The sequence below is a fragment of the Uranotaenia lowii genome, chromosome 2 (genome assembly GCF_029784155.1).
Source record: "Uranotaenia lowii strain MFRU-FL chromosome 2, ASM2978415v1, whole genome shotgun sequence".
NCBI classification, from domain to species: domain Eukaryota; kingdom Metazoa; phylum Arthropoda; class Insecta; order Diptera; family Culicidae; genus Uranotaenia; species Uranotaenia lowii.
In genome coordinates, this window is record NC_073692.1 from 18803857 (window position 1) to 18816217 (window position 12361).

The 12361-nt window shown below is 39.9% G+C and overlaps 3 protein-coding genes across 3 annotated transcripts in view; 1 reads left to right on the forward strand and 2 right to left on the reverse strand.

The window, feature by feature from the left end:
• LOC129749450 (nipped-B protein) overlaps window positions 1–7508 on the forward strand; it is a 37276-nt gene extending 29768 nt beyond the window's left edge. The window contains 20 exon segments of the mRNA XM_055744425.1: window positions 11–3214; window positions 3276–3470; window positions 3541–3633; window positions 3723–4016; window positions 4081–4256; window positions 4322–4497; window positions 4560–4835; window positions 4892–5127; window positions 5185–5336; window positions 5406–5668; window positions 5671–5715; window positions 5778–5843; window positions 5846–5922; window positions 5924–5943; window positions 6014–6173; window positions 6176–6193; window positions 6257–6378; window positions 6380–6560; window positions 6562–6624; window positions 6627–7508. Of these exon segments, the coding sequence (XP_055600400.1) occupies window positions 11–3214; window positions 3276–3470; window positions 3541–3633; window positions 3723–4016; window positions 4081–4256; window positions 4322–4497; window positions 4560–4835; window positions 4892–5127; window positions 5185–5336; window positions 5406–5668; window positions 5671–5715; window positions 5778–5843; window positions 5846–5922; window positions 5924–5943; window positions 6014–6173; window positions 6176–6193; window positions 6257–6378; window positions 6380–6560; window positions 6562–6624; window positions 6627–6740 (5931 nt within the window). The 3' untranslated portion in view covers window positions 6741–7508.
• Window positions 7509–8517: 1009 nt separating this feature from the next.
• Window positions 8518–9725, reverse strand: LOC129749451 (protein ABHD11-like). The gene is made up of 4 exons (XM_055744426.1): window positions 9496–9725; window positions 9246–9419; window positions 8816–9186; window positions 8518–8755 (listed from the first exon to the last, which is right to left on the reverse strand). The coding sequence occupies exons 1-4, from the start codon at window positions 9688–9690 to the stop codon at window positions 8563–8565; spliced, it is 933 nt and encodes a 310-aa protein (XP_055600401.1). The 5' UTR covers window positions 9691–9725; the 3' UTR covers window positions 8518–8562.
• A 194-nt stretch (window positions 9726–9919) lies between these two features.
• On the reverse strand, window positions 9920–11156 carry LOC129749452 (protein ABHD11-like). Its single transcript, XM_055744427.1, has 4 exons — window positions 10832–11156; window positions 10590–10763; window positions 10163–10533; window positions 9920–10099 (listed from the first exon to the last, which is right to left on the reverse strand). The coding sequence occupies exons 1-4, from the start codon at window positions 11069–11071 to the stop codon at window positions 9961–9963; spliced, it is 924 nt and encodes a 307-aa protein (XP_055600402.1). The 5' UTR covers window positions 11072–11156; the 3' UTR covers window positions 9920–9960.
• Between the last annotated feature and the right edge of the window lie 1205 nt (window positions 11157–12361).

Sequence of the window (12361 nt, forward strand, 5' to 3'; positions counted from 1 at the left end):
TTATTTTTAGATTACCCATCAACCACAGCATATGACCAACAACGTTGTTCAACAGAATCATCAAACAACAGGAGGGATCATGAAGCCGCAACAACAATCCCATCCTATTGGTTTCGAACAATCTCAGTTGAAAAATGGCAGTACCACTGCCCTTCATAATCATCAGTATCCTCAACAGCAGCAACAACCACCTCAACAGCAACAGCATCCCAATCACATCATCAAAACGCCCGAAGCTGCACCTCGGAACAGTGAATATCTGCAGCAGCAACAAAGTAAAAATTTAGACTCACGGGGTCGTCCTTCACCTGCCCAAGGAACTACTGCTCCTGAAACAGATCCCGCACAAACACAGCTGCGAAAAGAACAAGCTGCTACTCCGATGCAAAGGATAGCACAACAATCTACAACAGTGACCCCAAACAAACCCCGGCCTCCAGGTGTTGCCGGTGGTCCACCAACATCGGGCGCACCCGGCACTCCTTTAACTCCAAGGCCACCTGGACAACCACCTTTGACAACCCCCGGAATAGGTGCTAGTCAAAGGCCAATATCTGTGGCGGGAGCATTACAACGAGCAAATCTGCAAAAATCGGCAACAGTTACCCCGGTCACGTCTATTGGTGTTGGTGGCGCACTGATGAAAGGACCATCTATTACAACGAGCGCTCCTACAACTCCGGCTGCCAATCAGGGACAGAAACGACCACTAACAGATAGTAAACCACCCGAACCTAAAATCGAACGAGTAAATCTCAAGAAACTTTGTCGTATGATGGATCTCGCCGACGTAGACAGTTTGAAATTGCGGAAATGTTCGGCACGGTTGGAAAAGTTGACCAAAGAACAAATCGAAATGCTTCAAACTGATATACGAAAATTCAAGGTAGCAGAACCAAAACTAGCCATGCGGCTAGGGCTATTGAAGAAGAGCAACGAAATGATCTTTAGCAAAATGAAGGAAGATGAACGAAGATTCCCAAGTTTGTTGGCCAAAAGGAAAGCTCAGGAAGATTCGGGTAATCCTGAAGATTATTTCAGCAAACCAAAGCTTCGGCGTGTTGAACGGATTTCAGCTCCTATCGTAAAGAAATTGTCGAAGGAAGAACTAATGAACACCAACACGTATCAAAGATTTATGACGATCATGGGTAAAATTTTTGATCAACTGGATGAGACAGAAGCCCCAAATATGGACGATGGAGAGGAACAATTTGATTGTATCCCCACAAGTATGCTAACGAATATAGCAGCAGAAGCTGCAAAATTGAAGGCCCGCAATGCCATCGATGCCATACCAGAAAATAAGCTAAACTTGCTCATCACCTACGCTATGCGATCTGTTCATTCTGCGAAAAATCTCAGCGGTACTGAACTCCAAGATGATCTGGTTGGCGATGAATGTATCGAAAAAATCCTTAATGCCGTTGAAGCAGCACTTTTGATCTGTTCAATCTACACTTGCAAAAACACGAAATTTCTACAAGAAGATAATATTGATGCCATTATAAAGTTTGTGCAGTTTCAGCTGCGAGAAACAGTATTTCCTTCGTACGATCCGGTTTATTCGGTTGAAGCTAAGAAAAAAGTGGACGGGAAAAAGTCTAAGAAAGTTCCAAGCTACCAACAAAAAGGACTCTCGGTTCTATACACAAAAATCGTTGAGCTTGGTAAACTGCTGGTAACGATGTTCGAAAAATTTCACTTTGTCGATACAATCGTTATCCATGCTTCAGCCCTAGGCGTAGAACCTTTTTTCGTGGACAACATCGAAACACTGCAATTTGTGTGTCTTGATTTGGTAACGAGCATTTTCCAGAATGAAAAGTATTCTCATCACCGCCGAAACATCGTTGCGGACATTCTCTCGTCATTCGATCGCCTTCCACATTCAAAGCGTAACCTTCGGCCGTACAAGCTAGTAAACAACGCTGGTAATATCCAAATGATAACAGCTCTCGTGCTGCAGTTGATTCAGTGTGCTGTGATGCTTCCGGAGGGCCTTGGAGAAACCAATCCGAAGAAACAAAACAACGACAACGCTGCTCCTATCAACAGTACCAATCCCAAATCCGCCGACCTTTTTATAATTGGAAAATACGACACGGCACTTAGTTTCGGTGGTAACTTTCTGGCCACATTTCTGGAAAAGTGTAAAAGTCGATCGAGTGAAACCGATTTCCGTCCTCTGTTCGAAAATTTCATACACGATCTACTAACAACGGTAAACAAGCCGGAATGGCCCGCTTCTGAGCTCCTACTCAGCTTGCTCGGAACCATGTTAGTGAAGAAAATGTCAGATAAAGGAACTGAACAGTCCATTCGGGTAGTTTCGCTGGAGTATCTCGGTATTGTGGCAGCTCGCCTAAGAAAGGATACTGTTGAATCGCATTGCAAGGTTCGAACAATGGATGCTCTTATAAAATACATCAAAATCGAACAAGAAAAAGAAGGTGATGAATTCAACAAAAACTCAAAGTTTAAGCTTGATGAAGAAGAAGAACGTACCGAATTTCTGCAGAAAATTCTACTTGATTTTCTGGCTGCAAACTCACAGGAAGGTAATGCCGTTTGGAGTCATTCGAGGCATTTCTACATAACACAGTGGTATCGGGATATCATTCAACGAAAGAAAAGCATCGCAGAAGGTGAGAAAGGCTACGCATCCCGCAAGAAGCAGGCCAAGAAACGACGAAAGTACGGAAGTGATTCAGAAAACTCGGACGGTGGCGACTCTGACATCGAAGAAGTCAAACCAGGCGTCGACCAAGAACTGAACAGTGAAATCTTTCGGTTGCTGGACAATCGAAAATCCTTCTACCTGACACAAATATGTCCTTTCGGGGGAAAGAACGCAATGGCGAGCGAAATTAAGACCTACATTGATTATAGCAATGCAAATTTGATAGCCCAGTACCTGGCCAGCAAGCGCTCCTTTTCTCAAAGCTTCGACAAATACTTGCAGAAAATCATCTTGGTGGTACGGGAACCGGTCGTGGCGATCCGAACCCGCGCCATGAAGTGTCTCGGTAACATCGTCGAGGTAGATCAGATGGTTTTAACCAGGAAGGACATGCAGATGGGCGTCCACCAGAAGTTGCTAGATACGGCCATTTCGGTCCGGGAGGCTGCCGTAGACCTGGTAGGAAAGTACATCCTGTCCGACCCAGATTTGATTGATCAGTATTATGAAATGATATCCCAGCGGATACTGGTATGTTTATTAAGTTTTACGTGTTGATGATTGTTTTCTGAATTGTTTTGTATGTTACTAGGACACGGGTGTTTCGGTGCGGAAACGGGTAATTAAAATTCTACGAGATATCTGCATCGAGTATCCGGAACAAGATAAAATTCCAGATATTTGTGTAAAGATGATACGGCGAGTTAACGACGAGGAAGGAATTCAGAAGCTGGTTATGGATGTATTCATGACCATGTGGTTCACTCCGTGCAATGCCAATGATAAGGTAATGTTTGCGGATTTTTAGCTGTTTTTTTCTTCAAATAATAACATATGTTTTTTTTCTAATTTTTCAGGCGGCTATGGGCAGAAAAATCACCCAGATTATCGATGTAGTTTGCTCTTCCCATGATACTGGTACTCAAGGTTTTGATGCACTATTAAAATCGGTAAGAATCGATAGTAGATATGTTTATTAATTCTGTTTGGCTGACTGAACAAAGTTCCTCGTTAATTCTTGCTTTCCATTTTTTCTCAGATATTCGAGCCCAAAGAAAACAAGGAGGATTCCAAGGCGAAAAAGGAAATTCCTCGAACGCTCATCAAAGCTTGCCAGCAGATCGTAGACGGGCTAGTGGATGCAACCATGAAGCTGGAAAGTTCAGAAAACAAGAAACTTGTGGGCTGCATCACGGCACTGCATATGTTTTCCAAGGTTCAACCACAGCTGCTGGTGAACCACGCAATGACCCTCGAACCGTACCTCAACATACGCTGCCAAAACGCTATCAACTATAAGTTTATTAGCAGTGTAGCGGAGATTCTGGAACAGGTTTGTTTTTTAGATCACCTGCCAATGTTTGCCATGAAATAACGTTATAATAATTTAATAACAGGTGGTACCATTGATGGAGCATCCGAGTGAAATATTCTTAGCTGATCTGGAATCACATTTGATGATGTTGATTGTAACTCAAAGTCAAGCCGTCGTACTGAGCTGCGTATCCTGCTTGTCGTCGGTTGTAAATAAGATTACCAAGAACTACGCACTGATACGAGACTGTTTTTCTAAGTATGGGTTCTAGGTGGATTACAGTTTATTCTTAATATGCTAATGATTGATTTATAATTTTACAGATTTTACTATAAGGGTTTAGTATCTAGCAAAGAAAAGCTCATGTCCGATTCATCAATACCAATCGAGCAGCTCTATCGGCCTCAGTTTCGAAGGAGCATCTATACCGTCGGACTTATTATGCGGTACTTTGATTTTAAGCAATCGGATGTCTACGGAGGTGGTGAAAATGCACAAGGTGAGATATTATAACATATAATTTGTGTAATAGATTGATGGTAATTTAAAATCTATAACTAGGTGCATTACCGGCCAACATTTGTGAGGACGTTTACAGCACGTTGGCATTTTTTCTGTCCTGCAGTCACAGTGAAATTTGCAAAGAAACTCTTTTGTCGATGGGAAATTTCTGTGTGAAGAATTTCGAGCATCTCACGAAGCAAGAGTTGCGCGAATACTATCACTATCTTCTGACACAGGACACGGTGCTAACCGACATGAAGATAACCGTACTGAAAAATATTCTAATGTATCTCACCGAAGAGGAAAACAAAATGGTTCGGAACGATAAAGAATGTAAGTTGTTTTTAAATGTCAGTTTAAATTATTTCTTATCAATCGCCTTTTGTTAGGGGCTAAGCAATCACTGACAGAAGACTTAAAGGAGATGGGAGACGTTTCATCTGGCATGGCGAGTAGAGTGATCCAGATTTATCTGAAGGAGATTTTACGATGTTTTCTGCATCGAGACACCGGTGTACGCATGTGGGCTATGCGAGTAGTCGAGATAGTGTTGCGGCAAGGTTTAGTGCATCCTGTGCAAATAGTTCCTTATCTTATATGTTTAAGCACGGATCCGGAGAAAGAGGTACATCTGTTTTATTGGCTAAAAAGTGCATTTTATAATTTTTGTTATTTTTTTAAGGTTGCACATAGTGCGGATCGACATCTTCAAGAAATCGACAAGCAGTACCCTGGCTTTGTTAATATGAAATCTCATGCTGGAATGCAGTACTCGTATGAATTGCAGGTCACACTTCAAGCTCATGGTAACAACACTATAGTAAGAGGTTACAGGTAAGTCGTCCATTGTTGCAACAAAAAAGTCAAATTAATTTCATTTGCCTTTTTTTCTCAAACGCACAGAGTTAAGGATCCCCAAGAGCCACCGACGGCGATGAACAGCTTTCTGTACACCCTGTTGCGGAATACCAAACCTCAACGGAGAGCACTGGTGCAGTCCATTACGAAGCAATTTGATGATGGAAAACATTCATTGCAGCAGATGCTCTATCTGGCAGACAATCTCGCCTATTTCCCGTATATGGTGCAGGATGAACCATTATACATAATCCATCATATTGATGTGTTGATTTCGGTTACTGGCACTAACTTGTTGGCAACCTTTCGGGAGGACTGAAACCTCCGCCTGGCGCGGAAAATAATCCCGATCAACGTAAGTTCACCACCACCCTACCCTTTTGATTCAACTTATTGAAAATTGTTTATGTTATACAGCACCAAATCCACTGGAAGATGACGATGACGAAGATCAGGAAGAGATTCTGAAACGACTACCGGATGATACACAGAACTTCAAACTTGCATCACATCAGCACAGGGTTGCATCCTGCTGTTAATACTCAAAACACACTTGAAAGAAAATTTACGGAATCACGGATTGGTTAGTATTTTAATATTTCGTTTAACCAGAAGTCAGAATTTAACCATTTTTGTTTGTTTCTTTATTCCAGTAAAATTTCTCGATACTCACCGTCCGAATCGACTAAAATCTACGATAAGGCCATGCAGCGACGGTCAAATACTTTGTTTGATCCGAAGGCGACGATCGATCTGCTTCGGCAGAATAGAGACGTGAAAGCCGAGCAGAGCGAAGAAGATCGAGTAGAGTTGGTGTGCAGCGGTATTTAGATGTAAGTATTTTCATTGTAGATCATAATTTGTAAAATGCTAACGATATTTTTTCTACGTTTTAGTTCAAACAATTGATGCTCCGACTGGATCCTGATGATCCCGATTTGCTTGATGAGGACGATAAAGCCGCCCCTAAAGGGCAGGGAACGGCAGAATCGAATTCAACGACCACGACACCGGTTAAAGGGCAACCACCAGATGAGGGTGGAGGAGGGGCAAATGGTTGCAACGACCCCTGCCACTAACAACAGCAACGCCCCGCCACATGTCAACAATGTAAATAGTAATAGTAATCCGCCGGCGGTGACCCGTACTCCCAAATCTACCAGAGCGGCTGCAGTAGCCGCCAATTCGTCGTCCGTAAGGAAAATCGTTACCTTCACGAAGTGCGCGTAAAAAACGACGGAAACTGTCCAGTGATGAGGACGAAGAGAAAGCGATATCAGTGATATGGATTATGACTTGAAAAAACGAAACATACATAATTTGCAACTTTCCTATCCAGGAGAAAGCAAAATTTACACCCCAATTCATCTAACCAGATAAAAATCAACAGATCAGACCTACAAAGACATAGATGCATATAATATATTGTATTATTCAGAGATATTGAATTACATTTTTTCTGGGCACCTGGAGAAGTCGCCGCCACATTGATTAGCAATACATCTATCCGTTTAACAGAGTGCAGAACAGAAAAGCGCCGTGAATAACTTTGATATTCAACGTTGTGAAGAAAGATTGTTACTTATCCGAACAATAACAGCTGTAACGAGCTAGTAACGATGATTCTATCCTGAAGATCTCAAATCAAAATGTTTGTTGAGATCCACCAACTGGCAATGTTCGTTGCTTACTCAAGTTGTTTGGCAACTGTTGGTTGGTTCGAAATAAAACTCAGAACAGGTTCCATAAACTGACATGAAGATCAGATCCTTTACGGGAAGAAATCGTTGGTTTAGGTACCCAGTCATAAATATTTTCAAGCAATTATCAACGCGTTAAGTATATTTTTGGTTCATTGTGGAATCCGAATAGTTCGCACACTGTACTCTTACTTTTCCGCTGTTGTGTAGATGTGTAATAGTCTTTTTTGTTTTTTTTTTTTGTTCAAATTAGATTAATTTAAATGGTTTTAGGTTGCTGCACACGTTTCGCTATCCACTCGTGCTCGACAAATCTCAACGTTTATTTCAAACGACTAAGAAGAAACAATATGAAAATTTCGAAAGAAATATTAAAATACCAGTTGACTGTGAACAAAATAAAACATACAAATCTTTATAAAATAAAAACATCTGTGAAGAACTTGAAGTACTTTTATCAAAAAGGTGTGATTTGGAACGACCAAAATTTTCGGCAACAGATTTTTTTTTTCTGTGACATCCTTTTTGGGCAAAAAAGCAAAATAATCCGCAAAACAACTTAATTGTGTGTTAATCAACCTTGATCATCTGATTCATAAAGATAATGATTGAAAGGGAACGGACCCGGAGACATCGATTTTCTGTGAATCTGCAGCGAAGAGAATATTGGATGATAAAAAAATGGTTTTATTGGGATGTATATTGAAAATAATATATAAACCGAACATTTTTGGAGTCTAGGCATTTAGTGTAGAACGGTAATAATCGTGTTTGCGAAAAAAAAACTATTAACCATATAGTTGTAATAACCTCTTTAAAGATCCAATTATTTCCGTTTGTAAAAGAAAGATGAAGTATTTATACCAGTGCATCGCTTCTAGCGAAGAATGCTCTAAAATAAAATTTAAAAAATTAAACGAGCGCAAGGTTTAAAAACTGTAAAAAAAACCATTAGTAGATGTGATTGATAGCGAGTGAAAGCGAAATGCGAGAATAGATGTACATTTTCGTGTAAATATAGTAAAGTAGAATCCCCAATCTGGCGTTTCTCATTATGCATATAACAAAAACAACACGCGAAAGAAGCGAAAGTCTTTGGAAATTGACCATGAGTTAGTGTTTGAGAGTTAATCGAATGCGGAAGTATAACACACAGATAAAAAAAATACATGGAAAACGGCAACAAATGGCAGAGACTTTATTTAAACGAGTTTTTAGATAAATTATTTATACAAAACGAAGGAAAAAAAACTACAAAAATTTAAATCCAGATGAATTTGTAATTTAATTTAGTGTGTAAGAAAATGGCAAAAATTACACAACATAAAAAACAAGCAAGTAGGTACCACATAAAATCATGTTCGAAATTTAAAAGAATAATTCGACAGATATTTTTTGTTTTTTTTTATGTATAGCGAAGTCAAAATAAAAGAAAAATATAAAATAAAAATCGATGATAAATTTATTAAAACTCTTGAAACATTTCCAAACGGTCCTAAAAGTTATTTTTGTTTAGTTTCACCCTCTGCAGAATTAGTTTTCTTTTCATCAGGTGGTTTAGCATCATTTATAAAATCGAGGACAAGATGGGCAAATTCGTCTGGTTTTTCGGAATGTATCAATTGGCCAGCTTCATGAATATACTCGATACTTGCTTTCGGGAAAAACTTTTTGATCAAAGGAATTTCCTGTTCACTGTGGAATAAGTTTCGTTTTTGTTTTAAATTTACATTAAACCAAAGAGTTTTTACTTACGTCACATAATCGGATTGTTTACCAAGCACAAACATCGTTGGTCCTTCAAATTGGATATCGTCATCCAAGGCTTCGGGAAATTTGGCAATGCCACAGTCAAAGTTCTTTTCAAGTGCATTCAAATTAACATGCCAGCGGGTGAATCCATTGGTCTTCTTGACCAAATTTGCTAGCAAAAATCGTCTGATCCGTTTATTTTCGATGATCTGTTTCAATGCCAGATTGACCTTAGTTTGTACTTCTTTCATTGTTCCACCCGGTTCGAGATCCACGGACTTCATAGTGCTGAGCAGCTTGAGTAGCAGGTCGTTATCTGGCACAGTTGAATTGGGAGCGATGTCAACAATGATGGCACGGTCCACCAGCTGCGGCTACAAGGGGAGTAGGAAAATTGGTTCAGTTGAAAAAGGCATTCGAATACAAGACTTACATTAGTCAGTGCCAACAGCATCATAGCACGGCCACCCATCCGGTGTCCTATTACACAAGCTTTCTCAATACCAAGCTTCCGATAAAGTTCCACCAAATCGCACACCAGGTGTTCGTACGAATGTTCATCTGTATGGGGACTTGAACCATGGTTTCGTGCATCTATTGCATAAATCTGGTAATTATAAAGAAATTACATTCCCATTCAATAAAAGCTCAAGTTCTAATCGGCTAAAATAAAATATTTGTACCTTTCTAACGGGATTCGTTTTCTGTTGTAACACCTTGCACATGACATGCCAGTTCGCTTTGTTCGAGAATAATCCATGCAGTACGAGAACCGGAAGGCCGTAGGAGGTACGGGTTTTACCGGCACTGTCTCCATACACTTTGTAAGACAACTCTACTGGACAAACTCTATTGAATGTTTTGAAGCGTGAAAACATAATTCATCCTTGTCAATCGACATGGCAGACATCAAGTTCAGTGGATTGCTTGGATTTCAAAGATTACAGAAAATATTTTAAGAAATATGTATGCTAAAATAGTGGAAATACCGAAAAAAAAAAATTGAAACCAAAATCTGTCCACCTCGACAGCCTGAAATTTAATTGCTTAGTAACTACTCATATATTTTCAAGACTATTAAACCATATTTTTCAATAAAATGCACGATTGATTCAGCTGTATTTATTTTGTACAATTTTAACAAAGGATCAGTTTTTGTTCAAAAAGCTTAGAACGATTTCCGCAAACACAGCTGATTTTTCGCTGTGCACCCAATGTCCAGCTCCCTCAACATAGCGAATATCCGAGTTTGGGAATAGCTGCTTGATGATTGGTACATCGGATTTTCTGGAATCGATTTTTGTCAAATTTTGATTATCATAAAAATAAAATTATATTTTCATCTCATACTTTATATAGTCAGATCTCCCCCCAGCAATAAAGAGCGTGGGTCCCGTGAACTGCATCCCGGTCACGTCCGGAAATTTGGCCACCCCGGAGTTGAAGTTGCGTTCCAACGAGTCCAAATTTATGCGCCACCTAAATTCTCCACTTTCATCCGACTTAACCAAGTTGGTTATCAGAAAATCTCTCAACGGTTTCTCAGCAATAATTTTGGCAAGCTGCAGATCTGCCGTTTTTCGCGCCTGGTGAATAGTTTGCTCCGCGGGAATCTTTATCAACTTCATCGATCGAAGGAAAAGCGGAATGTCGGTGTTGCTCGTGCCCAGACCTGGCGTTGGCGAAATGTCTACAATGATCGCGTTCTCTATCAGTTCGGGCTAGGGTACAACAAATTTAAATGATTTCATTCATTCGATTCAAGATGCATTATTACATGTTTCAATGCCAATAGCATCATGGCGCGCCCACCCATGCTGTGGCCAATCACGGATGCCTTCTCGATATTCAGTTTCCGGTATAGAGCTACCAGATCTGCTATCATGTGTTCGTACGAGTGCAAATCCGAGTGTGGACTTTCCCCATGGTTGCGTGCATCTATAGAATAAATCTAAAAATAAGGAATTCAAAATTCTCCTTTAAATTTCATTTCTCAAATCAAACCAAATCCCTCCATACCTTCCGAACGGGTTTCGTTTTCTGGTTGAATGCTTTCGAGAGGCTGTTCCAGTTGGATTTGGATCCAAAAAGACCGTGCAATATGAGCAAAGGGGGTGTCTGTGGGTCGCTTTTGGTCTTCTCGTATACGTTGTAGGACAATTCTACCGGAACCAGATTTCTGAGGGGCCCGAACGTACTCAACGAACGTTTAGGTAACAACCTGAACCGGTGGAAACAAAAAACAGCTCCTAAGTTCATATTTGAACGGAACGTTCTACGCAGATTCAACGGGGGATGGGATGAAGATGAAACTACCCCAAAACGTCCTGGACGTAAACAGGAATGATGTAAGGGAAGACGTTAGATTTCCAAACAGAGCCATCTTTAAGTATGAATTGGAACAAGAAAACTTTGGATGTGTCTAAACTAATTTATTTGCAGCGGTACCCGATTACTGCACTCGACTAAAAATTAGTTATAACTCAATACATATTTTCATAACTCAAGTGTATTTATTTATGATTTGATATTACTTCATTAATAGAAGCAAACATTTAATATGTACCTTTTTCCTAGATGAATTATAAAAAAAGGTATAATTTATCTTTTTGCTAGGTGAATGAAAAAAGGTAAAAGATGGGTGGAAAAAAAAATCACCTTTGCTCCTCGGTAAATTTTACCTTTTTTTATTTTCCGTGCGCTTTTTATTTTCGAAATGCATGATGGGCTAATCTGTAGTCAAGACACATTTGACCAACTAACGTTTTCTCTGACATCTCGCGTTTTTACGAATCATCACTAACGCGTTTCTCTCATCTGAACACGTACTCGGCACGTGTTCAGATGAGAGAAACGCGTTAGTGATGATTCGTAAAAACGCGAGATGTCAGAGAAAACGTTAGTTGGTCAAATGTGTCTTGACTACAGATTAGCCCATCATGCATTTCGAAAATAAAAAGCGCACGGAAAATAAAAAAAGGTAAAATTTACCGAGGAGCAAAGGTGATTTTTTTTTTTTTTTTTTTTCCACCCATCTTTTACCTTTTTTCATTCACCTAGCAAAAAGATAAATTATACCTTTTTTTATAATTTATAACTCGGCAGAAAAAGTTTCGCACACACAACTTTTCATTTCCATTCGTTCGGGTGTGTTCGTTGCGAACAGACGTGTGGCAATATAACCTCCTAAGAGCGTATTTTAAATTAGTTCCGAAGTTTAACGACATTGAATAATTTCTTCACGGCGAAAACAAATAAACTACTGAATTGATTATTGGAGCATCGTGATGAGTGTTGGGCCTGGTGCCCCAATTGGGGCACCGATGGAAGACAGTGATGAAAATGATAGAAGAGAAATGCTTAATACGGAACAAAATGGCGGTCCATCGACCCAAAGAGAAAAACAAAATGGCGGAAAGAGGCGGTTTGAAAAGTTTTTATACAAGTATGGCGACAGTGGACCCTATAGAGTGATCGTGGAAAGGAAAGAAGAAAAGGATGTAGAAAAGAATCTGGAAAAGAATATGGAAAAGAATCTGGAAAAGAATG

Excerpts from the sequence above, each read along its gene's own strand:
- LOC129749451 (XM_055744426.1), bottom strand. The coding sequence starts at position 9,690 with ATGTTTTCACGCTTCAAAACATTCAATAGAGTTTGTCCAGTAGAGTTG. Across the intron at positions 9,420-9,495 it reads AAACGAATCCCGTTAGAAAG|ATTTATGCAATAGATGCACG; the intron begins GTACAAATATTT and ends TATAATTACCAG. Across the intron at positions 9,187-9,245 it reads TGCTGTTGGCACTGACTAAT|CCGCAGCTGGTGGACCGTGC; the intron begins GTAAGTCTTGTA and ends CTCCCCTTGTAG.
- LOC129749452 (XM_055744427.1), bottom strand. The coding sequence starts at position 11,071 with ATGAACTTAGGAGCTGTTTTTTGTTTCCACCGGTTCAGGTTGTTACCT. Across the intron at positions 10,764-10,831 it reads AAACGAAACCCGTTCGGAAG|ATTTATTCTATAGATGCACG; the intron begins GTATGGAGGGAT and ends CCTTATTTTTAG. Across the intron at positions 10,534-10,589 it reads TGCTATTGGCATTGAAACAT|CCCGAACTGATAGAGAACGC; the intron begins GTAATAATGCAT and ends GTTGTACCCTAG.